The 25,017-nt window shown below is 37.1% G+C and overlaps 2 protein-coding genes across 7 annotated transcripts; both read right to left on the reverse strand.

Annotated features, from left to right (window-relative positions):
• Window positions 1-13,196: 13,196 nt before the first annotated feature.
• LOC147502025 (uncharacterized) lies at window positions 13,197-18,647 on the reverse strand. Of its 4 annotated transcripts, none has more exons than XR_015221561.1 (12): window positions 18,492-18,647; window positions 18,317-18,392; window positions 18,089-18,220; window positions 17,550-17,922; window positions 17,370-17,465; window positions 15,520-15,696; window positions 15,057-15,161; window positions 14,868-14,963; window positions 14,543-14,578; window positions 14,385-14,426; window positions 13,564-13,744; window positions 13,197-13,464 (listed from the first exon to the last, which is right to left on the reverse strand). XR_015221561.1 is itself a non-coding variant. In XM_086606988.1 (12 exons), exons 1-12 carry the CDS (start codon window positions 18,565-18,567, stop codon window positions 13,696-13,698), a joined length of 1,344 nt encoding a protein of 447 aa, XP_086463114.1. In that variant the 5' UTR covers window positions 18,568-18,647; the 3' UTR covers window positions 13,197-13,695. The 4 variants fall into 4 exon arrangements, 2 of the variants coding, with proteins under 2 accessions (XP_086463114.1, XP_086463115.1); XR_015221560.1 differs by having other exon boundaries at window positions 13,197-13,467; XM_086606988.1 differs by adding an exon at window positions 14,695-14,780 and having other exon boundaries at window positions 13,197-13,744.
• A 1,412-nt stretch (window positions 18,648-20,059) lies between these two features.
• Window positions 20,060-23,225, reverse strand: LOC147502026 (purine permease 3-like). Of its 3 annotated transcripts, none has more exons than XM_086606992.1 (3): window positions 22,258-23,181; window positions 21,849-21,995; window positions 20,060-20,553 (listed from the first exon to the last, which is right to left on the reverse strand). In XM_086606992.1, the coding sequence occupies exons 1-2, from the start codon at window positions 23,044-23,046 to the stop codon at window positions 21,852-21,854; spliced, it is 933 nt and encodes a 310-aa protein (XP_086463118.1). In that variant the 5' UTR covers window positions 23,047-23,181; the 3' UTR covers window positions 20,060-20,553; window positions 21,849-21,851. The 3 variants fall into 3 exon arrangements, with proteins under 3 accessions (XP_086463118.1, XP_086463117.1, XP_086463116.1); XM_086606991.1 differs by having other exon boundaries at window positions 21,849-22,003; XM_086606990.1 differs by lacking the exon at window positions 21,849-21,995 and having other exon boundaries at window positions 22,258-23,225.
• Window positions 23,226-25,017: the final 1,792 nt, after the last annotated feature.

The following is a 25,017-nucleotide window of genomic DNA, read 5'->3' on the forward strand; positions in this document are numbered from 1 at the left end:
TAGAGCAACTGTAGCTTGTAGCATAGACCTCCAACTAACCGGTGCACCATGCATCATAAACACATAACTAGTAGTCGATCGTCATCTATTTAGATCACCTGCATAATCTGAATCCACATATTCACTGACATAACAAGTGCCTCCACCATAAACCAATCCTATATCCAAGGTACCCTTCAAGTACCTTAATACCCATTTCACTACCTCCCAATGTTGCTTCCCAAGATTAGCCATATACCTGCTTATAACACTAACTGCCAGTGAAATGTCTGGGCGTGTGCACACCATAGCATACATTAAACTACCCACTGCATTAGAGCACTTGCAATGCAGGTGAAAGTTTTCCCCCCCTTATTCACCGCCACCTCATCACTTATTCACCCCCCTTTCACCAAAACGGTGAAAAACAAGGTGAAGTTGTGCAATGCAAAGGTGAATAATATATCTCGGACGGGATGTTAGATTTCGTCTGGAGGTTTTTGATACGAGACGGAATGTAACATCCCGTCTGATGACTCAATATGAACAGACGCGAACGGGCTCCATTTTCACTTTCTTTCCAGCCAAAATTGCGATTTTCTAGCCTCCATTAACAACTTTTTGACACAAACATCCATTCATAATGACTTATCCACCCCCTAATGCTTCCCCACCAACCTCACCACATAAAGAGCATTCCCAATGGTTTGGAAATGTTAAAATTTCCAAAAAAAAAGGGGCAAAAAGGATCGTCGTCGAGAACGCGTAATGTGGGTTCAATTTTCCACCGCGTTGTGAAATCGAGGAACACCCACCATTAGCGTCAACATCGATCCGACACATAGCAAATCGAGTGGCAGAGTCTCAAGTAAGTTTTTGATTATTTTTTATGTTAATTATTATTATTTATGTTAGTTTATATCAAGTTTGTTGTTGTGTAATTAGTTTGAATTTGTCGCATTGTTTTAAAAAAAAATAGTTATAATTATATCGTATTGCGTGTTGCTTGAATGTAGGAAGTACACCTATAGAAAGTGCGTTGTGCACTTTCAAATGTTGTGTCGTGGTGGCGTTGTATGAAATAAAAAACGGATCATAATTTTGTCACGGTTACCGACATTATATCCGCCACACCATTTGGGAACTTTTTGAATTCTAATTTGGGACAAAATGATCAGGCGTTGTTGTTTGGGATAGTTGAGCGGTGGTGGCAAACTACCCACACATTCCATTTCCCATGGGATGAGCATGGGATTACCCCTCTTGATTTCACAATGCTCACGGGTATCCCAATTGGTTATGGAGATGCCGTTCCTTTTGATGAAACTTTAGAGGTTTTTACTACGACGATGAGTTTCTTTGAAGGTTTTGATTTGGTTGAAGATGATGAGTAAGATGGGTTTTTGAGATTATCGGCTGAGCAGTTTAAGGGAGGAGCTATAAATATGAGTTGGTTTACTTCGAGATATTTGAATAGACTCAAGGAGAAGCCGAAAGACTATCATATTGGTGAGGAGTCAATCCATGAGTATGTACGTGCCTTCCTCTTCTATTTTGTTGGTGCGGTATTATTTGGATATGCTGATAGTTATTTACGTATCGGATGGATGGCCGCTATCTCAGACGTAGAGAGGATGTGGGATTATGACTGGGGTCAATCCATCTTGGCATACCTTTACCGCTGGCTAGACCTCGCAGTTGAGACGAAATCCGCTAAAGGCAATTTGTGCGGTTTTGTTTGGATTATACCGATAAGTCTTATTTATTAAGTTATTGTTTCATTTCATTTATTTATCTAATTATTAATGTTGACATGTTTATATATATTGATATTGTATTTTATCTATTGATGGCAGTATTGGTGGTACGAATATTTTCATGTGATGCATCCTGTGTTGAAGAGGTTGGGAGAGGATGAGACTCATGACCTGATTCCACGTATTCAAGCATGGGGGCTTCATCGTAGGCAGAGGGGGTATGGGGACCTATCGCATAATATTCATAACACTCGTCAGCAGATTGAGCTTTTAGGAGCTACCCCAATTGAGTGGCAACCCTGGGCCGAGTCCTTCATCTTTCAGACCCCTTATGCGGATATTCCAGATGTTCCAGAGAACACTGAGTACCGTAGACTATCATATATGTGACATAAAGCAAGGTTTCTTTCTCAGCGGCGAATGATACTTATAGGGTCAGTCACTGCATGGTACCTTGGGGACAGATGTTGGCGGCAAGTATCTGGAGAGATTGTTATACCTTACCCACCACCCATAGATATGATAGCCTTTGATATTCTTCCTGCTGTTCTTTCACACTATAGAGCAAACCCAAATGAGTGGCCAGACGCATCAACTTTCATTTTACGGGCGACTATGACTTATATTGGAAGAGGGTTGGTCGAGGTCTCTTGCTAGGTGCGTTATAATTGGGGCACCAATTTTGAAGCGGGTTACTTTCGGAGCATTGAGGCCGGACATTCATTTCCCAGAGGAGTGGAGTTGCCACAATCACCCGGGGTGTTTCATGATATTGAGATGCGCAAAGAACTCCACGATATTTTGATGATGATGACCTTTGGCACCGGAGCATGATTACTTCTCGGGGCAAGATATGAGAATACCTATTCCAACGGTAGATGCCGCATGGTAGCAGATTTGTCGATCTGATTTGAGCGATTAGCCGAGGTTAGTATGATTTGAATTTATTCATGATTTGTTATTATTAGTATTCACTATAACCCCTAACATGCATTTGTTTTGTTAAACAGGATGAAGTAATATCGGAGCTCCTTAACTACAGCTCTCTCAGTTATGCCATGCGTGAGTCCTTCATGGAGTCCTCTCGTCGCAGTTTTGAGTACTTACAAGAAGAGCGAAATCGAACTTTGCAGCTTCAGAGACGTGTGCAAGAGTTGGAGAATGCTGGAAGTGGAGTACCTCAAGCTCAACCTCAACCAGAGAGGCGACAACGACGTAGGGGGGAGAGCTCTTCGACCGAGCCTTCTCGTAGGGGGAGGAGATCTCAGTAGATATTTTTTTGTAGTTTGTAATAACTGTGTGCCATTACTTGTCTTATGGCGTTTGGGATTGTTGTTTGTAATGAATTTTTGATTAGCAAGTTTTTCTTTGATGAGTTTTGGATATGAATATGTCATTAAACAAAGGAGGTTATGTCCAATTTTTTTTAGAAATTATAAGTTAGTTTTTTTATCGAGTTTCTGTGTTAGACTTGGGTATTGTTCATGATTGTTATTTGTCTTATTTCTTATTTTCAAAGTATATTAGCAGGTTTTGGATATGAATATGTCAATAAAACAAATGAGGTTATGGCAAAAAAAAATTAAAAATTTATAAGTTCGTATGTTTCCAAAAATTTCACATTCGTTTCACTCATTTCCTATCTTTGTTGAAACAGAAAATTTTGATGGAATATCACTCATTTTTGCAGGTGGTTTGGTTCTGACAGGTTCTAACAGGAATAGTGTATGGGGATACCGAGACGGAATGTAACATCCCGGCCCCGGTTTTTGATCCTTCTCCTCAAGACCTTTTACTATTCCAAACATTGGAATTATGGATGGGGATGGTGGCCCATTGGAATTATTGAGGATACATTTGGATACAATGTGTTGTCACTTGGAGAGTGAACAAAAATCTGATAAAATGTGTTGTCAATTGGTAGGTGGACCAAAATCGAAGTATCACATGTGACCTTACCTTTCATATTTCGTTTTACTCTTCTTTCTTTTAGATCAAACAAACAAACAACCATCTTCTTCCCCACAACCAAGCTAAAAATAGGAAAAATGTCTAGAGAAGAAAGAATTACATATAACCAAAGGTTATGGGGAGGATCTAGTAGTAATAGTTCGTCTTCTGGTTTCACCGGTCGTTTTCCTCGTACTTGGCGAAGATGACTACATGGAAAAGTAAGAGATGAGCATAATGATATGATGAGGCGAAGGAGGAGGAGGAGGTTGCAGTTATTATCCACTGCTGGGGCATTAATGACTCAAGCAGCCATTGAAATTGAAGATGTAGATACAGACAAACGCGGTGGATCTGTGAAGGGCAGAGAGTACACATTTAGAGATGGTGGTGATTTCAGTAAACAAAAGATAATAAGGGATTACTTCACAACACCTTGTAGGTGGCATCCTCATAAGTTTAGACGAAAGTACAGGATGACAAGAGAGCTTTTTATGTATATGTTGCATACTGTTGCATCATTCTACGATTACTTTAAAGACAAGGTGGATGGATTGGATTCGGCAAACAATTTCGGGTTCTGGACTAGGACGCAGTTGCACAATTAGCAACTGGTTGTTCTTCTGATTCAATGGATGAGTATTTACAAATTAGAGATTCCACAGCAAATGTATCTATGAAGTGTTGGTGCAAGGCAATTATCACGGCGTTTGAGGAAAAGTACTTGAGACAACCAACTGAGGCAGACACTGCTAGGATATTAGCTGAAAATACGGCAAGGGGTTTTCTAGAAATGCTTGGATCAATCGACTGTATGCACTGGGTGTGGAAGAATTGTCCAAGTGGATGGGCTGGAACACATGTAAGGGTACAAGAAGGAACCAACTTTGATACTTGAAGCCGTTGCAGACAAACATTGTTGGATCTGGCATTGCTTCTTCGGCTTACCAGGTTCTCATAATGACATTAACGTGCTTCATCGTTCTCATGTTTTTGAATCATTAGAGCAAGGGGAGGCTCCTGCTGTTGCATTTAATGTGAATGGTAATGACTATGATATGGGATATTATCTTGCTGATGGTATTTACCCAAAATGGGGCACATTTGTTCAAGCCATTCGTTATCCAATAAATAAGCATGAAAAGATCTTTACTCAACGTCAAGAAGCTGCAAGAAAAGATGTTGAAAGGACGTTTGGAGTTTTTCAGGCACGATGGCATATTGTTAAGGCTTCTGCGCGTTGCCATAGTGTTGTTGTTCTTGGAGACATAATGAAGGCATGCATTATAATGCATAATATGATTGTTGAGAATGAACGTGAACGTGGAGTTTGGAATTGGAAAGGTCAGAGGAAAGAAACAATACTTGCGCTTTTTCAGGAAGATGATGGTTTTCATTTTGTCTATAAGATGATTGAAGCAAGAAATAAGATCAGAAATGAAGTTACACATACTAATCTTCAAAAGGACTTAGTTGAACATGTTTTTAATTGGGTGACATTGAAGAAAAAAAGAGATCCGGTACCAATTTATGATCCAAATTGGTCGGATCCAGATGAGGGAGAAGGAGGCGAAAATTAAAATGGAAATGAAAGTGTATTTCCTATGTATTTCCTAACGTGAACTATTAAGTTCCAACGTATTTCCTATATATTTCCTATGTATTTCCTAATGTATTTCCTATGTATTTCCTAATGTATTTCCTATGTAATTCTTATAAGTTCTTATGTGTTTAATGAGTTGTGTTTTAATGAACTATATTACAATGTATTTTAATTTTATTGGTAATTGTATTTCTATAAAAATAATTATATTGGACAGAACATACATAGTGCATTAATTAAAAAAAAAACAGTTAGATAAAAATACATAGTTCATTAATTAAAAATACAATGAAATTAAAATACATAGTGCATTAATTAAAAATACAGTGAAATTAAAATACATAGTGCATTAATTAAAATACATAGTGCTTTAATTAAAATAAAGAGCTAGAACCACCTCTAGCCCTTGCCCATTCAGCACGTATTTCAGTTTGTTGTTGCTCGATTATAAAAGCGGTATCGGGATGGAGGACACTTGCTTCGGTCGCTAAAATCTTAGCTTCATATTGCATCTTTTGAAGCCGATTTTTTTCCAATTGAACCTGATTTTTTTCTGCTTGAATCCGATTTTTTTCTTCTCTTGCCATCACAGTTCTTTAACCATATGCAAGTTCCCTTTCCCTAAGTTCTAAGCATTTTTGTGTTTCATTTGCATCCTGTGAAAATGTATCCTCTAAACGTGTAAAGTAACCTTCCAACATACCAACTGATTTTTCTTGGTTCCTTTTGGACTTGGCTTTCTTCGATCCAAGAGGACGCTCCATTTCTTTTGGACGCTCTATTTCTTGAGAACCCTCCAATTCAACTCCACCAAAACTTGGTGAATTAGAAGTTGAATCTTCACCATCATTTTTGCGACCTTTTCCCTTTGTGGGGCGGCTTGACCTTGCCTTAAAAACGTTACTCCACTTTGGATTATCCTTGAGTATAACGTAACAATGATCAAGTGAAAAAGCCGATTTTTCTTGTAGTTGGTATATCATCCTTGCCTCGAACAACTAAAAAATAAAATGGTGGTAATTAGACTAAAATAATCACTAGGACTAAGATAATTAAACTAAAATAATAATTAGACTAAGACTAAAATAGAAATAATAAATACACTAAGATAATTAGACTAAGACGAAAATAATTAGACTAAGACTAAGATAATCAATAAATTCCAAATTGACAACGTTGTAATTACTCGACTTTGTATTGTTGTACCACTTGCATGTCGAGCCTCCACCGCATTCCCAATTGCAACAAACTTGTTCATCATTTTTGAAATATATTTTCACCTACCGCTAATTGAATCGGAAGACCTATCCGACCCACGTGCTTGATTGAACTCGTTTGTTGCACGATTCCAAAATCCTTTTGCATTTTGAAAAGAACCAACAATGGATTCTTCATTAATTTTTATCCAAGCAAGACATAGAGCTTGATCATCGGACATGCTAAAGTGAGTTTTCGCTTTTGCTTGAGTGCTACCACTTGCTTGAGATGTTTGAGTTGATGCCATTTGATATTTGGTTTTTTTTAAGAACTGATTTTAAAAAAGAAGAAATATGTTATATGATTGTTGGAAGTGTGAGTTGAAATGAAACAAATGTTGTATATATACCAAAGTTTTTTATTTTGACCGTTTTTTACCGTTCTGACTTTTTGACCGTTGGTAAACTAGCCGTTAGGACTCCGGACGGGATGCTGGATTCCGTCTGGTGAGTTTTGTAATCCAGACGGAATCCAACATCCCGTCCAAAGTTAACAAGTCAGTGACTATCTTGTTGGAAGGTTTCACCTTGTTTTGAACTGGGGAAAATAGTCACCGAGTTTTTCACCCTGCATTGCACAGCGCTTTTGGACCCAACTAGGTGAAAAAAGTCACAAACCCCCCTTATTTCCCTGCATTGCAAATGCTCTTAGCATAAGGAACATGTGCCATATGCTTTTGTTCCTCCACCGAACTAAGAGAGAACTTAGCTGAAAGCCTAAAATGCCCAGCCAAAGGCGTAGAAACTGACTTTGCATTCTCCATACCAAAACGCGAAAGTACTTTATGAAGGTATTTCTTCTGAGATACAACTATCCGTCGATTCTGCCTATCTCTGTCAATCTCCATGCCGAGTATCTTCTTGGCTCCGCCTAAGTCTTTCATCTCAAACTCAGAGCTAAGTTGAGATTTTAACTTGTCTATCTCTACCATGCTTTTGGAAGCAATAAGCATGTCATCCACATAAAGCAGGAGATAGATGAAGTCATTACCACGAAGCCTATGAAAGTAAACACAACAATCATACTTACTTCGGGTGTACTCATGTTGCATCATAAACGTGTCAAAGCGCTTGTACCATTGCCTGGGTGATTGCTTTAACCCATACAGTGACTGATTCAATTTGCATACATGATCTTTTTTCTCAGCAACGACAAACCCTTCAGGTTGTCTCATATAGATCTCTTCTTCCAAGTCCCCATGCAAGAAAGCAGTTTTCACATCAAGTTGCTCTAACTCCAAGTTGAAGTGAGCAACTAAACTCAATAACACACGAATAGATGTATGTTTGACCATCGGGGAAAATACCTCATTGTAGTCGACTCCTTCCTTCTGTGAAAAACCCTTTGCTACCACTCTTGCCTTGTATCCAAAGATCTTTGTCGGTTCGGGAAGGACCTCTTTCTTTCTGAACACCCATTTACTGCCGATAGTCCTTTTGCCTTTTGGCAATAAAACTAGGTCCCATGTGATTTTTATCAAAAGATTCCATCTCTGCTTACATAGCTACCAACCAATCTCTGTAATGAGCATCTCTAACAGCTTCCTTGAAGCTATATGGCTCATCATCTTCGATATTCAGTGCATATGCCACTAAATCCACCTGACCATAGTGTTTCACCGGCTTATCGTGCTTATACTTGTGCACTTCTTTAGCTTGTCTCTGTGGCCTAGGGTCAGCCACTACAAGTTGCTGTTGCTGTGTGGTTCCATGATTTGGTACCTCATCATGATCTAACCAGTCATCTGCTGCATCAGACAACTCAAGCTCAGTAGCTTGAACTTCTATAGACTCACCATTCTGCCCAGCTATTTCCGGCTTATTGAAAGATAACATGGAAGTCTCATCAAAGGTAACATCTCTGCTGACCAGGAACTTGTGGTTTTCTAGACACCACAATCTGTATCCCTTTACCCCATTTGCGAAGCCTAAGAATATGGCCTTCTTAGCTTTAGGATCTAGCTTGCTTTCCCTCACATGGTAGTAAGCTGTCGATCCAAACACTCGCAAAATACTATAATCAGCTGGGTTACCTGACCACACCTCATAAGGTGTCTTGCAATCTATAGCTGGTTATTATATAGGTAACACACCATGGACACTGCATCTGCCCAATACTCTTTGCCTAGACTGGCATTAGACAACAAACATCTCGCTCTTTCAAGCAAGGTTCTATTCATCCTTTCTGCCATTCCATTCTGATGTGGCGTGCCCCTGACTGTCTAGTGTCTGGCAATTCCCTATTGCACACAGAACTCTTGGAAAGGTCCATAGGTAAACTCAGTACCATTGTCAGACCGTAATGTTTTTACCTTCCTATCTGTGCGATTCTCAACCCTTGCCTTCCACTTCTTAAATGTCTCAAACACTTCATCTTTCGATTTCATCATATACACCCACACATAGCGAGTATGATCATCAATGAATGAAACATAATAGCGGTTACGGCCTCCCTTGGAAGCCACCCTGGAGGGTCCCCAAACATTCGTATGCACATAGTCAAGGATGCCTGTTGTCGTGTGCTTACTTGACTTGAACTTGACTCTGCACTGCTTCCCATAGACGTAATGCTCACAGAACCCCATACTTGGCTTATTCAAATTCTTCAAGAACCCTCGCTTGCATAACTCAGACAAACCTTTTTCACTCATATGCCCTAAACGTATATGCCATATCTTAGTGCACTCAGAATCATTACTACATGCACCCACTACTACATCGCCTATCACCGTACTACCTATCAGAGTATACAAGATTCCATGTTTTTTACCCTTCATAATAACTAAAGAGTCATTAACAATATTTAGGACTCCACCTTCGCCCACAAACTTGTGGCCTTTGGAATCCAAGGTACCAAGAGAAATAAGACTTTTCTTTAGCTCAGGAACATGTCTCACATCGGTTAAAGTCCTCACTACACCATCATACATCTTGACCCATATAGTTCCAATTCTTACCGTCTTACAAGCAACGTCATTACCCATTAAAATGGAACCACCATCAATGCTCTCATAAGAAGTAAACCACTTTCTATTCGGGCACATATGATAGGAACATCCGGAATCAAGAATCCACCTTTTGGTCATATAGTCTTGTGTGGACACACAGAGATTGAACTCATCTTCTTCAGAGCCTAAAGCATAACTTGCCTCAATTTTTGCCTTATCTTTCTTCTGACTATCTCTCTTGTTCTCTTTCTTCGAGTGAGGACAATTACTTGCGTAATGTCCCTTTTCATTGCAATTGTAGCACTGTACATGTTTTAAAGGCTTCTTTGACTTGGACCTAGAATTCTCATTACTTGAATAATTCTGTTCATAGGAATTTCCTCTTGCCACTAGCCCCTGACCTGTATCAATGCTATTCTCTACACGTGTCTTCTTCATCAACTCATAAGAAAGAAATGCACTCTGAACTTTGTCAAGATCGACGACTTCTCTGTTAATGCATGTAGTCATTAGATGCTCATAGCTTTCTAGCAAGGAGAATATTAAACATGCCGCTTGATCATCATCATCCATCTTCATACCAACATTCAAATAATCCGCTAGACGTCGACGGAACTCACTAACGTGCTCTTGCATCGTTGAACCATCGACCATCATGTATCGATAAAGACGCTTCTTAAGGTTTATCTTGTTCGTCATGCTCTTGGTCATATACATAGACTCTAGTTTGGGCCAAATACCGGCAGAGGTATTTTCTCCCATCACACTATACATGACCTCATTAACAAGACATAACCGGATTGATGAACAAGCCTGAAGATCGAACTCTTCCCAATCATCATTACTCATATTCGCCGTCTTAGATTTAATCCCCTTTAAAGCCTTGTGCAAACCTTGTTGGATGAGGATGTCTTTTACTTGGACTTACCAAATCCCAAAGTTATTCTTCCCATTAAACTTCTCTACTTCAGACCTTGCGTTTGACATTTTGGGAGCCATCTTTCAAGCTACACACAAAAAAAAAAAAAAACAATTCACTTCGGAATTTAATCGAACACCTTGTCTACACAAATTTCGAACACTAAACTCAAAATCCTAGATCGTATACCTACACTCCGATACCAATTGTTGTGAATAAATTCGTGTTGAAATAACTCATGAGCGCAGGTCGCGCCCTCAACCAGGCAAAGTGGAGCGCAAGTCGCGCTTAAAACACTGGAGGTCAAAATCTCATGAGTTGTCGTCGCCTTAGTTGCCCAAGTGGAAACGCGAGGTCGCGCCGCCGTTCTTCGATGATAGAAAAAACGAAGTTTTCTCTACAATTCTTTGTGAGTGAATTGAGAGACTTGTAATCTCTCTCTTTCTTGGTTTTGGAAAAGTTAGGTTTCTACAGAAAAAACCTATATTTATACTATTTCTAAAAACTTCCGAAAATAGGCAAATTCGTGCTGAAATAACTCATGAGCGCGGGTCGCGCCCTCGACTAGGCAAAGTGGAGCGCATGTCGCGCTTATAACACTGGAGGTCAAAATCTCATGAGCGTGGGTCGCGCCTTGCCCAAGTGGAAACTGAGCGCAGGTCGCGCCCTTCATACAAGATAGAAAAAAATGGAGTTTTCTCTACAAATTGTACTTCTCTTTTATCCTTCACCCAAATTCCCTTGGGGCAAGCCTCCATCTTACTCAAGAAGCCAAGGCAAGACTTGAGCCCCACACCTCCAGGATGAAGTTGAGTTACTGATCAGTTATGGTACTTGGTAAAGTGTTATGTGTAGTGTAACCGTGTTAGAACTATCAGTCGCTTGTTCAATGTCATAATAGTCAGATAGTAGAATCTTCATTCCACTAGAAAAACACTCGCTTTTGAAATGGCATCAAAGAGTTGACCAGATTTGCATACTTATTAGTAGGACAGCAAATGCTGATTGGTGGAGTTGGTGCCCTAGAACTGTTTATTCTGTCCAAAAAAACTATTTATGTGGCTTAATGGTGGACAAGCCTGTCCACAAATTACAAATTAGCTCTATTTGGTGGTTGAATCTCTAAAAAACCGTTTAGATTAGTTGGCCTATTGAAACTTTGAAATATTTATAAACATATAATTGGTATTAAAACAAACGTAGGAGACACATGCAGGCACCATCATCAAATCCAGTAAATGCACAGCATCCCACCGACAGATTTCATGAACCAATAATCCAATATATACTTTCAATGAGCTGAATGTAATATGGATACTCAATATAGAAATGGAGTTGTGCCGAAAATGTTGGATTGAGTGGGTTAGTGTTTGCCACTTCTTGGATTACAATGATACGCTCAAATTTGATTTCCTGTTCAAAAACTGCATTCGGAAAATTAAAGCATGTGTTCTGTCAGGCTCCTCGTGATAGTTAATCTCTACGAAGGTGCCTCCTCCAATCCCCTTGGCCAATCTTCCAGGATTCACAGCGATGCACCTGGTTTGCTCTCCTGTTCTAGTCTTTTCGCCAAGGGCAAGAACCTGTTATAATGACAATCATGATTTGAACCTAAGAAACAGCTTACTGTTTTGCCAGTTTATGATGCTGGTTTCAAGCACAAACTGATAATGTATGCCACTACTACAAGTTTTTTTTTTTTTTGTTGGGTAATTATAAATTGTATGAAAAACGACTAAAAAAGATATCGAACTTTACAAGTTTTGACAATATGGAGACTAAACTTTTTAATTTTTGTAATGTGGAGACTAGTTACATATGTAGTCTAAATTTCTCACACGGTGTTTCATAATTCACAAGTTACATACATTGTTATACACCGTACTAACATTCTACAACCTCATGACCATACTACAACCTCATGACTATGGAAATTAATTTGAATTGTGAAACACCGTGTGAGAAATTTAGATATCATATTACACATATCCCCACATTGCAAAAATTAAAAAGTTTGGTTTCCAAATTGACCGAAAAAAAAATTTAGTCCCCATATTGTCGAAATTTATAAAGTTCAATACCTTTTTCAATCGATTTTCGTAAATTGTATTAAAAACAGGGCAAAAGTAACTACTAAAAGGGATGGTAGTACAGTAGTTTTTTTAAATGATAGAGGTAGAGTCTGGACAGAGTGGGAAATGGTGATTAAAAAAGTTTTTTGCTTGATAGAGGTAGAGTCTGGACAGAGCATTGGTGAAATTTTTATTCAGTTGAGGAAATAGCACATGAACTTTGCTTATCTTCACAAAGGTAGACAGGTCCGAAGGCACGATGATAATATCCGGAATAGAAGGAATCTGGAGAGCTTCTGGAGCAAGTGAAAGAGCTTATGGCGGATACAGAGGATAAAAGCTGTTTAGACAACGAATTTGTTAGGCCTAACATATAATTTACATTTAACTTCATTATATCCCCCAAAATAAAGGACCTCGCACGTTCCTGTGCTGGCTGAGAACATGCGTAGCAAGTCGCGCCATGCGATTTGTAGATACATCAGCCGGAATTCTTGAGATTTCTTCCCCACTAAGCTGTTTCAGGATATCCACAGTGCAGCAACCCATTTTTATTTGAAACACAGAACTTCGTATCACAAATACAGTAGGTGCCAGGTTCCGTCCACATACTACAATAGTACCATGTAAGATCTATAAAGTTGAGCAAGCGCCACTCGCAAAAAATCCTTAGGTAAGCCGCAATTTAACCGAATTACTTAAAATTTTCGACTTGTTAAAAAATGTGGAATCTGATAAATAATTAAATAAAAACCCTGAAGTTGTGGATAAACAGGTCTGGACAATGGCCTTTCTATAATTACAACATAATTAATCGATGATCGGTGTTGCTCACTGCTCAGATAGCCGACATGAGACCTCTGGAAAAGGAAACCCAAGGCAGGTCTTCTATAATGAATTTACAAAATCAAGATACAAATTGCAACAAATGGCTGAACAGCAAAATCTCCTTAGGTTTTGGATCTTGAAAGAAGATGGACCTGCTGATTAAGATGACATCCTTCAGTGAAAAAGTCAAGTTCTTACAGATTCTCACCCACTTACCCAAAAACATAAAAATTCAATAGACGGGTACCAACCATGTTTACTCCACTGTGACCTGACTTAATCCGTTCACCCAACTGAATGACTTGTTTTCTTTACTTCAACAATGCCAGATCCTTTCTTTACTTCAAAATACATGCTTTGAAGTGTACTTCAAGGAATTTCCTTTATAAGGTAGAGCTTCCAATAGAGAACCAGCGTTTTGATGGGGATCTCCTAAGAACAATTGATCATAATTATAAAGAGATTCATTCCTCTGATGATAATAAATAACTATAGGAAGAAAAAAGAATCCTGATGCTAGTGGTGGTCTGGTGGAAGGACTGTGTTGAGAGGTTGCAGGTGTTGAAACAAAAAAAATTATATTTTCTTCTGTTTAAGGGGATGTCATGTATATTTCCTACAGAATGTCATGTATATGTCCTATATTTTTCCGAAAGTCTTTCTAAAAGCACAAAATGCAATTGCTCCTGCATCCACGTTTTCCCCTTTGTTCCTTCTTCTCTCTTCTTCCGATTGTCAATGAACAAACGAACAAAATCTTTCCATCTCACTCCTTGTTTGTCACTTCTTGTTTTAGGGTTAGAAAATGTAACATGGAAACTTCGGCATCAGCACAATCTGTGTATTTGACAAATGTCGGTGGGTGGGCATGACCGACACAATTTATTTATTTTTTGAAAATGTAAAGTGTCAATGTTACATAGATCCTAGATGAAACTCAAAGTTCTTATTGTACATCACATGCATGGACGAGCCTATTTTGTTTGGTCGGGCAAAGCATGAAACAACATAGATGATATAGATAGATACTTTCTCCAATTCTGTATAAGTGGCCAGAGATCAGCCGTTTTACCTTATTTGCATCGAAAAACCTTGGATTTGTAAGACAGGTAATCTGGGTCAAGAGAGAAGAAAGAACAATGAATATGAGTATGAATAGTAATGATCAATAAGGGCCAATACAGAAAAAATAGAAAACAGACTTAGTATGAAGCCAACATAAGAATATACCTGATTTTTGAGATCTGAATGGAAATCAAATGCAGGCTGCAAAACGAAGATGAACAAAAGTATTAGTCTTCAAATCTAAATGTTTCAAAATTAAAGCATCGCTCTAATGTCAGGAGAAAAGGATTGTTTATAGAATTTGGCAATGACAGCACCTGAGGAAAAACAAAATCATGGAAAGCATCTCGTAAAGATGGTACAAGAACCACTCGAGCAGCAGAACCCATATATTTGGCATAATCTTGTAAATGGATCAGGCAAAAGAATAACGTGAAAGAATGCAAAACGTCTTCCATCCGAGAGTCTAAAAAATTGTAAGACTTTGTACCCTTCTTAGAATATCTGAGTGAAAAATATCATCAAAGCTTCTATCAATCGTTGCTTTCCTAATCTCAGGATGTTCAGAATCAACAAAGGGCCCCAGCTGCCAAAAGTATGAGAGCCTAAGAGCTGAAATGTCTATAAATCCCAGAGGAAGATTCAAATTTTAGCAAATTGGAAAGAGTTTGTTTCTTACCAGCATAAGTAACTGAGGCTGCTTTCTAGTAGCATATGCAAGCAGTTCCACAAGAGGTTTGAACAACAAGTTATCAGTTGTGGTGAAAGGACCTGCGGTAATAACCTGTCGAAAAAATCAAATCACTTTCCATAGATGAATCGAATATGAGTAACATATAAAAACCACATTTGGTAGTCCGGTTGTCTTTTATGTTAGTAGCAAGGTACTACAATATCAGCTTAAGTATAGGCAACAACATGTCAAGACCAGTTACCATGCATCGAAAATACAAAATATCCCTATCCCTATATCAGTTAATTAAAATCGCTAGGGTGGCGTTAGAGAGAGATTTCTTATAGATTTGACATTATATTTATCTAATAATACAAAGGCACATAAAGGTTGTCAGATGCAATCATACAAAAACTAAGTTGTTTTGTGAACCCGACAATCCGAAGGAAGTGGGTGCTATTTTCTGTACCAAACTTAGCTTTTTAGGTGTACTGGAAGGAGAATTTGGTTGAAATTCGTGGTCCATAGCTTGCTTCTTTGCGGGAGGGAATTCCATGTCAGGGGAGACTGAGAATGGAAAGGAATCGAACACCTTCAATGCGACCAAGCAGTGACCACTTGGATTGTGTCCCTCAATTCCTACCACCTGTCCAAGTAGCATTATTGATTTCATTAACCCTAAACAAGAATCACACAGATAAGTTATGATTAATAATTAACTAAAATTAACCTGGCCTGGGAAAAAGGAATATTGGGTTAGTTTCTGTAAGTCAAGATGCACACACTGACCTCCCGATTGCTCAACGCTGGAAAAAAAAACTTTACAATGAATATGTGCATCATGAAATCCCTCTATTTTAGTGGGCACGTAGGAAGTTGGACTCATGGTTTGGTGTCTTACAAGTATCCATTTTCTGAAAATCTCAGACAAGAATCTAATTAGTCAAAAATCACACTGATGAGAGATTTTACTTATATGAAGATATCATTGCATTGATAGTGTTCCTTTACAATAAATTTTCCTGTTAAGGAGTTAATGAACAGCTGATCACCTGACTGAACTATATCCAAATTGGACAATTAGTATTAAATCCATAATGAACCCATCTAACAATGAGTCCTACTTCCATACACTGCCAGTAATTGGTAAGCCAAAAAAACAGTTCAGCCTGCCACTTTGCACTCATCCCAAACATTAATATTCATGACTAATTGGCAGTAATAAAACATGAACATGAAAGAGATGGGCAAAAGAAATAGTTGTCTGCCTGCCTTGTAACAAAATAGACTTCTTGTTTAAACGACCTTCCCCATCACAAGAAATCATTCCAACTGAAAATGCACTTTTCGGTGGTAAAAAATACTATCAGAACACAATTTTTCTAAGTGAACCAACAATTAATTGACACAAGCAAATTGGTTAGTCATTAAAACCCCCGTTGGGAAGTATCTATGAAGTGCATGTTCAAACAGTAAGTGGGACATTCTTCTTCTTTAGGGGAGACTTCTAAATACATAAAACTTGAGAGAAAGTGGGGTGAATTTGATTAACCACTGTGCTATGTGCGCACAAGATGAAGAATCTAGTCAGCATTTATATTTGGATTGCAGGATGCCAAAGATCTTTGGGGAGTCTTTCTTGCCTCTCTTCATTGTTGACCTGATGTCTCAAATGGGTTGTGAGGGATATGTTCTACAAGCAACCACAGCAGCGTCTATATCCTATGTGGTGTCTGCTCAGCCAGATTATTGCTCACGCAATCACATGGACTATTAGGTTTGACAGAAACCAAACGATACTAGAGGGCTGTTTGCTCTTGTAAAGCAATACTTTGTTCTCGGGTGTTTCATGATCCCACGGTCAAGGTTGATGACATTATAATTGATTGGGACGCCTGTAGTACAGCCTTAGATGTAATGATCTTTTTGTTCCTGTTTGTATACATATACAAACCTACGTCTGTTTTGTATACATATACATGTATACATCCATATGTGTATAAAGAATATCGATTTTATTTGCTCATGACTTCGCCCAAAAAGTTAGCAGATCTTTAAATGATTTCCATTTCGAACTTTTTGGGCTAACCCCAAGATTACGAATTCATTTTTTGACATTCTCGTCTTTTTGGCTTTCCATATACTCGTCTTCTGCAAGTATTGCATTTTGAGTGGTAAATATTCTGTTTGTTCATTTAATGCAAACTAACTTCAATATAATATGAGAAAGATGATGCCAACGATGATATGTATTTCAGAAATCCTAAGCAAAAAGATAACTGAAATAAGTAGAGAATTACTATTATACATATAGATTACCTGTGAAGCCATAGTAGGGTCCACTGATTCCTCATAGAGTCCAGAAGCAACAAAAGCAGTAGTAAGCCTTCTTATGCGGTTCTCAAGTGAATTAAACTACATCAACAATAATATAATTCAAAAACTAATACGATAAGTAACTTAGAAATAACTACAATTCTCGTAGTAAGCTTTAACCACCTTGTCTTCAATCCTGTCATACATGAACCTGCAACCAGATTCTGGCCACGACCTTTGAACTTCTAAAGAGCATCTTTCACTGGGCTGAACTCTTCTAATGATGTCATCTTCATGGCCCACAATTTCCTGTTCTCTACTATTATTCTCTTTCTTTGCAAACTCATTCAATGTGAATTGCACAACAAACTTGTTTGTTCGTTGCCTAAAAGGGGTAACGTGGCTGGTCGACAATCTTGATGGTTTACCGGAAGAGGGCACAATCCCATTTGTTCCAGGCGTTGAATCAATTATCTCAGTGTACAATCTTTCTTTCCGGTCTACTGGAGTTCCAATAGTCCCCTCTTTGTTTTCCTCATGTTCTTCACTTAGAATCCTACATACACAGATCACTATTAATTAATTCATAAAATCCCACTTCACTATAAAAAAAAAAGAATGAAATGGATATCCGTCGCCACGTATCTTTTATGGATAATCATGTTTTTCGCATATATAAGTATACAAAAACAAAATGGAATCAAGATAATACATATACTAACATATCGACATCATTGCTAGAGTAGATATGTGGATGTGCTTTCTCTTTAATTAAACTTTCCTTCTGCTCATTCTGAAGATGCAACAAGAAACCATCCATGTGACCATTCTGTACAACCGACCCATTTAACTGCCTGCCCAAAAAAAAAAAAAAAAAAACACATTCACAAGGGCAAATATGTCTATATCATGAAAAAAAATGAAGCAAAGCCCTAAGGTTTGATGATTACCTGTTGAGGTAGTAAACTTCCCAACTTGAAACGAGATCAGAAGCACTCAGTTTGTAATTAATACAAAAAGTTAGACCTAAACAAAAAAAAAAAAAGTAACAGTAATAAATAGTCATTACCAATAAATTATTTATGACAAGTAAAAAAAATATATATATATAGGGGGACGACTTACATTTCTTCAATATGTCTTCTTCTTGATCAAGAGTAAACCCACTGCTTTCAAATTCAGCTTTAATTTCTTGTTCCATTTGAAATTTTCAAATGAGAGTATGAGACAGAGAATAGAGGAAAGTGAGGCGCGAGACTCAGAGAGAGAGAGAGAGAGAAATTTCGCGCGCTTGTGTTGGCATTGGGCTTATTGAAATGGGTTTGGGCTTTCGGTACAAGTCTAACATAGCCCAATTAGTAATTGCATTTGGGCTTTTAGTCTTCTTCAATCTACAGTAATGATATCACTTCATGGAGTACGGCCTGTCGAGTTTACGGCTTCCTTGCCACGAGTGAAGTTGAGACAAAACTCCAATTTTCAGAATTAATAATTAAAAAGAATAAAATGTGAAAGCTACACATCACTTCAATATCAAACTTCGTTGTTTACATCGAAATAAGTACAATTGCGTGTAAATACATCCAAACCAAACAGAGCATGTAGCCCATTTGCAATTTGACCCAAAGGTTGTGATGTAAGCCATCCATGCCAAAAGACGAAAGCGGAACTTGTTTGTTTTAGGATGCATGATTTTCACATTGCAAACCGGAGAGAGTTGGGCCACTTGATCGCCCACTCTGACGTTGAACGCACACTTATAAAGTTGAGGGCTGTATAGCATTGAGGCCCACTTCTCCACGACTCCACCTCCTTTTTTGAAAACAGTTACATAGAGCCAAGATAACAAACATTATCAGCTATACTATCATCAATTCATCAGAAACAATTTTGTACTTACTGATCGTCGACTCGTCGTGAATCTGCTAAGAGCCTAGGCATACCATTACATTCTTGTCGAAAATAGACCTGATTGGATTTGGATTATACTTATTTCGAAAGTGTTCAATGAGAAAATTAGTTGGCAAATTATAATTTCTCGGTTCAACTATAAAATGACTAATAGATTTTTTTTTTTCTTTCGAAAAATCCAGCAGGTAGAGACAGATGGAGGGATGGAAAGGCCTCCAGTGGGAATCCTGGTCATATATTGATCCAAATGCCAAATCAGACTATATCTTTTGTTTCAGCATTCACTTGAATTTTGGCGAAGTGAAGGTGAGGCAAGCATGTGCGCTTGTCAATTGTTATGGGCAGCTGTTAGATTTTTTATTTTTATTTTTATTCTGTTGGATTTTTCTGATCAATTACTTAATTAGTGCTATCGAAGTTACCTTATTTTTAGTCCACTGTAGTTAAGGCGTTTTGAGCTTATATATTTTTTGGCCTTTCACTTTTAGTGTGTTCTTGAGTGCGTTACTTTCCAAGAGAGCATAAGCCATGGCCCTGAAAAGCAATATCAAGTCTTGCCACTTATTAGGATTTACGACCCTGCTTTCTCTATTTATTTCTATTACTTTTTGTACTATCCTAAACTACTAATCAGGGTTGTACATTTTACTATTGACTTAATCGCTATCAGAAAATAAGTAGAAAAAAGTAAAAGAAGAACACAAACATACGAACAAGACATTATCTTTAACTTATCTAACACCCCAAAAAAAAGCGAAAAGGTGATTATTTACACACAAGTATTAACAGTGAAAAAGTGTTTATTCAATCAAACAAGAAGGACAAGCTAGGTATAACTATAAAGAGATGACAAGATCCACATTAAAACAATAATGTCCTTGACTTTGACCTTACTTACATTCATTCACATTCGATCAGCGCTTTCAAGATCAGTACTTCTCTTATCTTTAACTCCATCTTCGGTAAGTTCAACTACGCCACTAGTTTTACCAGCCGTTTTATACTCTCCAATGAAATAGGAAGTGAAACCCCAAAGACATAAGGCCAAAGACAAGCCTTTCTCACCAGTGAACTTCTCTTTAAATGTTACAATCGCAGCAATCTCAGTGAACGGAAGTATAACTGAAGTGAGAATACCAGCAAAAAGAGAGGATGTACAGTTTATAACACCCATTATACCTAGAATCTGAAATTGCCAAACTAAGGCACTTGCTACTATGATCAAATAGTATTTTGTCTCGCCTATCCCAAATGAAGTTGCCTCCCTGGAAATTATCTGCACCACAATGAGGAGGAAAAGAATGTGTAAATGCTTAAAATATAAATTAAATCCACTTTCCTGTTTTTTACCACAATCAAATTTATAGTACAAAAGTGTTTATCGCCAGGCCAAGTGCACCAATTTAATGTATATATCACATAGATTTAATATGTTTTTCTAGGCCCATTTGGTAGCTTCAATGAATATGAGCAATTTCATTTTAGGTGTATTGTGAGTTTGTGACCAGTGTTCATGATTCCGAATTCCAAATCGAATGTCGGAATTCCGCTAGATATTTTAGTTTTTCAAAAAAAATGACAATGGGTTTAATCTCCCTAGTACTTAAATGGTTGCACAAAAACCCCCCCTAAGCGAACATATGTATAAAATCTCCCTATTATTTAAAACATAACATCAAAGCTAAAACAGACCAAAATATTCCTGTGAAAATCGGGCTGACGTCATCAATCTTTACTTATAATTTCGGCTTAAGGACAAACCGGGCTGACGTCATCCTATGTAAATTTGTATCTATATATGATAATATAAAATTACACAATCTTCTTAATCTATTTAAATTTAAATTTTCATATGAAATTTTTTTTCATAGGAAAATTTAAATTTATATTCACTCTGGTGTCATCGGAAAATTTTCAATCCCAAAAGTTACTATGTAAATTTAAGTTTTCATAACTCTAATGACTATATAAATATAGTTTTACATATATATGACTATAAAAATACATTTACATATATTCTGTCAGGTGTCGGAAAATTTTCAATTCCAAAAGTTACTATGTAAATTTAAGTTTTTATGGCTCCAATGACTATGCAAATATAGTTTTACATATATATATGACTATGTAAAAATACATTTACATATAGTCGGAAAATTTTCAATCCCAAAAAGGTAAAAAAGGAAATAAGATAAAATGGGAAATAAAAACAGACCAGATTTTATCGTTTTTTTGGAAAACAGTGAGATTATTTAACGAGACCTAAATAATAGGGAGGTTATGTGATATGGGTCGATGGGAGGGAGTTTATACTCAACCGAGTTAGAACCAAAGGGCTGAGCCTCATTTCTTAGAAAAAATAATATAGGATAGAAATATTGATGATTCTACATTTCTACTTGGGTTGAAATATTGTGAATTTCGGTTTTCCAAATTTCTAGAATTTCAATAATTTCAAAATCCACAGAACTATGATTGTGACAAACATGGTGATATAGATCATCGAAAAAAAAAGACAACATGGTGATATATTTTCGTTATGACGAAACAGAGTATCTCATTTTTTGAACTCACAATTTAAGTCCTGGATTTTGGTAAACTGACCCAATGCCAGATTGGGTTGCAGCACGATCCCCACTTGTGGTAACGCCTGGAAAACCCATTAAAATCAAATGGGAGTCGGGCAGCACTGCAGCAAGCCAACTCGCCAACGCAGGTGAACTGATTTCCTGCCATTTAGCAGGGAATGAAAAATCCAAACCACTTGCACGACGGTTGGGTACGTAACGGTCTCATAAAACTCCATCAAGGATGTATTGAAGTCAATCTTAGGCGAAGCATGTATTTCATTAAAGTACCCCTTGGTGTAGGTGATCTGCTCTCTTTGAGCTAAGTCATACTCGACACTTTTTAAAACAATAAACTGAATAGATGCTAGATTCGGGATCTAAAGAGTCAAATTTAAAGAGAGAAATAGGAATACCTTGAAATCCTTGTGAATAAGCATACCCAGAGTGCAGACACAGGTAGCAAAAAAGTTCAACACAAATTGGAATTGCAACACCATTAAGTAATCAATGGGTCTACTGCTCTTGCTATAAACCTTCTCAATCAAAGGCATAGATAATCCCAACAAAGCTGCTCCACCCAATGTGAAAAAGAATCCAAGCAAGTACTTCTCTTTACTAACACCAGGTGGTCTATCACCATTTGTATGAAGAGCCAAAACAACAGCACCAAGAGTCATAACAATAACAGCGTTTAATGAATAAAAGGTGAATTTCTGTTTCACTATAAAGAAAGCAAACAAAGCTGTGAAAGCAAGTTGGGTTGAGAAGAGCAAGGCAGAGGTTGAAACAGGAATGTAAGACAAACCAGCTGAATACATGTAGTTATCAAAGCCAATCAAGATTCCAATAACAGCACTTGATAACAAGAGTTTAGGTTCCATAAAGAAGTACACCTTTGAAGTTATGTTTCTTTTGCTAGAAAGGCCTTTTAAATAGAGAAATGAGATAGGGATAACTAAGAGAATAAACCCAACACATTGAAGCCAACTTGAGAACCATTTTCGACTTCCCCCATGCATGTAGTAAAGTCTTTGTAACAAAGGACCTCCTATTGCTCCTGCTGCTGCAAAGGTGCTGTATAGCAACAAAAGCAACCAATTTATGCTTCTTTTAGCTGGCATGGTTCTTGATCTGCTATCTTCCATACCATAGTTACCCACATCTCCATCTACAAAACTTTGATCAACTAATGCCATAGACATATATGCTCTTGTGTGATGGTTGGAGCGAAGGAGAATAATTTGTCCCTCGTTTTGTTCACAGATTGGGATAAATAGAAGAAAGTGGGGTTTATATGGACCTAGCAAAAAAAAGGGTTTATATAGTTGAACGAGCAGATTTTGGATCGGAAGTCATAGAAGAGAGTGGGGCTTACATGTATGACTTGATTTATTCGCATAAAATATGTTTTAGATTAGAGTCTTTACGTTATTTCCTCCTTTGCATTTTGAAGTCAATTTCTCATGAGAAAAAACTCTTTGTATTGCAAATTTACAATCTGAAAGGTGACGTGTATGACTTCATTTATTGGTATAAAGTATAAACTGTGCTTTAGATCAAGTCACTACATTTTTTTTTTGTCCTTGCACTTGCTTTTGCAGCAATCATGAGCTGAGTACGTAAAAATTAGGAGAGCATAGCTTTTCTAAAAATATTTCTTTTCATAGTTTTAATGAAATGACATTAATTAGATTTTATTTAAGATAAATAGTATATCATTGCAAATTGCATGGAAGGTCGATCGTATATGCGCTCCATTATCGATCAGATTGTTATCAAGATCCATATAATAAAATTAAAACTATCAATTGATACAAAGATGTCACATAACTAGATAAGAAGAATACACATATATACAGTATAGGATTTGCGTAAATTTTGTACATAGGTTCTTTTCTTCAAATATATATTATGCACCAGAAAATGTTGCATGTCAGCATGTGTGCAAAAAAAATATATATATAATTATTGGTTGGTATCCATCTAATTCCGAGGCAGTTCACGTATACTGGGAATCTGGTATATACATACATATATATAAAAAAAACATTTCATAGTTTTTGTTGTTGATTATTTTTATCACTATTCAATTCATACATAGACTCTAGACCTAAAAAATTATTAATTAGACTATTAGAGATGAGCCGCCTATCAACTGCTTCTTGTAATTGATAATTTTATTAAAGCTTATGCCATCTAAATTATTTTTGAGCACTGACTTTATAATATAAACTAATTTTAATTATATATATATATATATATATATATATATATATATATATATATATATATATATATATATATATATCCTGCATTTTTTCTTTCTCATCGTCTCCTTATTGACAACTTGATATTATCTAGATATTCAGCCATTGTGGACTAGGTGAAAATATATCACTAGTCCTTACTCCTTACTAGACCACAACTAGTGCAACTAAAATGCCAGCAATAATAAGTTTTTCCTTTCTCAGCATAAAAAAAAGTCTTTAAATATATATTATAGTTATATGGCGATTATGTGAGTAAGATTTTGACCTTAGAGTGTGTTTGGCAACTGAGACTGGAAACTAATTAGGAATAGAATGGAGTAGGAAACCATTGGAATGGAATCTATTAGAATAGAATTTGATTCCAACTTACAAAATGTGTATTTGGCAAACGTTTAGAAATCATCGGAATTCAATTCCTACTTCAATTAATGTGTTTGGTTGCCGTATAGAATCCTCTAACAGGACTCAATTTTTAGTTTATTTCCCCATTTTAGGATTAGAAATAAAAACCGATTCCCATAGTCTAGGATTCCTTTGGATTAACAGGGGTCTGTCAAAGACTTAATAAAAGGAATTGGAGTCCGTTTAGAATCCAATTCTATTGGATTCTATGTCTCCAAATAGGCCAAAAGTGAGTGGTCCACCAAGGATTCCAGTTAATTCCACTCCTCAAGTCCGATTCCTGGTAAACAAACGCACCCTAGAGGACATGATTTTTTAATAATCACTCACAAACCCAATTTCTACATTTAAATAGCCCAGGAACCCAACCCAGTTTTTAAATTTTAATAACCATTAAGGACAAAATAAGTTGATCGACCCGACTATTTTTCTATTTTTAAAATCTCACTTTTACCCTTCCCCATTTTGTATATAAAGGAAACTAATTTTCAAATTTGGAAA

This window comes from Coptis chinensis, chromosome 4, assembly GCF_015680905.1.
Source record: "Coptis chinensis isolate HL-2020 chromosome 4, ASM1568090v1, whole genome shotgun sequence".
Classification (NCBI taxonomy): Eukaryota; Viridiplantae; Streptophyta; class Magnoliopsida; order Ranunculales; family Ranunculaceae; genus Coptis; species Coptis chinensis.

Coding starts and splice junctions, on each gene's coding strand:
- LOC147502025 (XM_086606988.1), bottom strand. CDS start 18,567: ATGGAACAAGAAATTAAAGCTGAATTTGAAAGCAGTGGGTTTACTCTT. Junction 18,221..18,316: donor GAAGTTTACTACCTCAACAG/GTAATCATCAAA, acceptor TTTTTTGGGCAG/GCAGTTAAATGGGTCGGTTG. Junction 14,781..14,867: donor ACTCAGATATTCTAAGAAGG/GTACAAAGTCTT, acceptor TCCATTTACAAG/ATTATGCCAAATATATGGGT.
- LOC147502026 (XM_086606990.1), bottom strand. CDS start 23,046: ATGTCTATGGCATTAGTTGATCAAAGTTTTGTAGATGGAGATGTGGGT. Junction 20,554..22,257: donor TTATTCACAAGGATTTCAAG/GTATTCCTATTT, acceptor ATTGTGGTGCAG/ATAATTTCCAGGGAGGCAAC.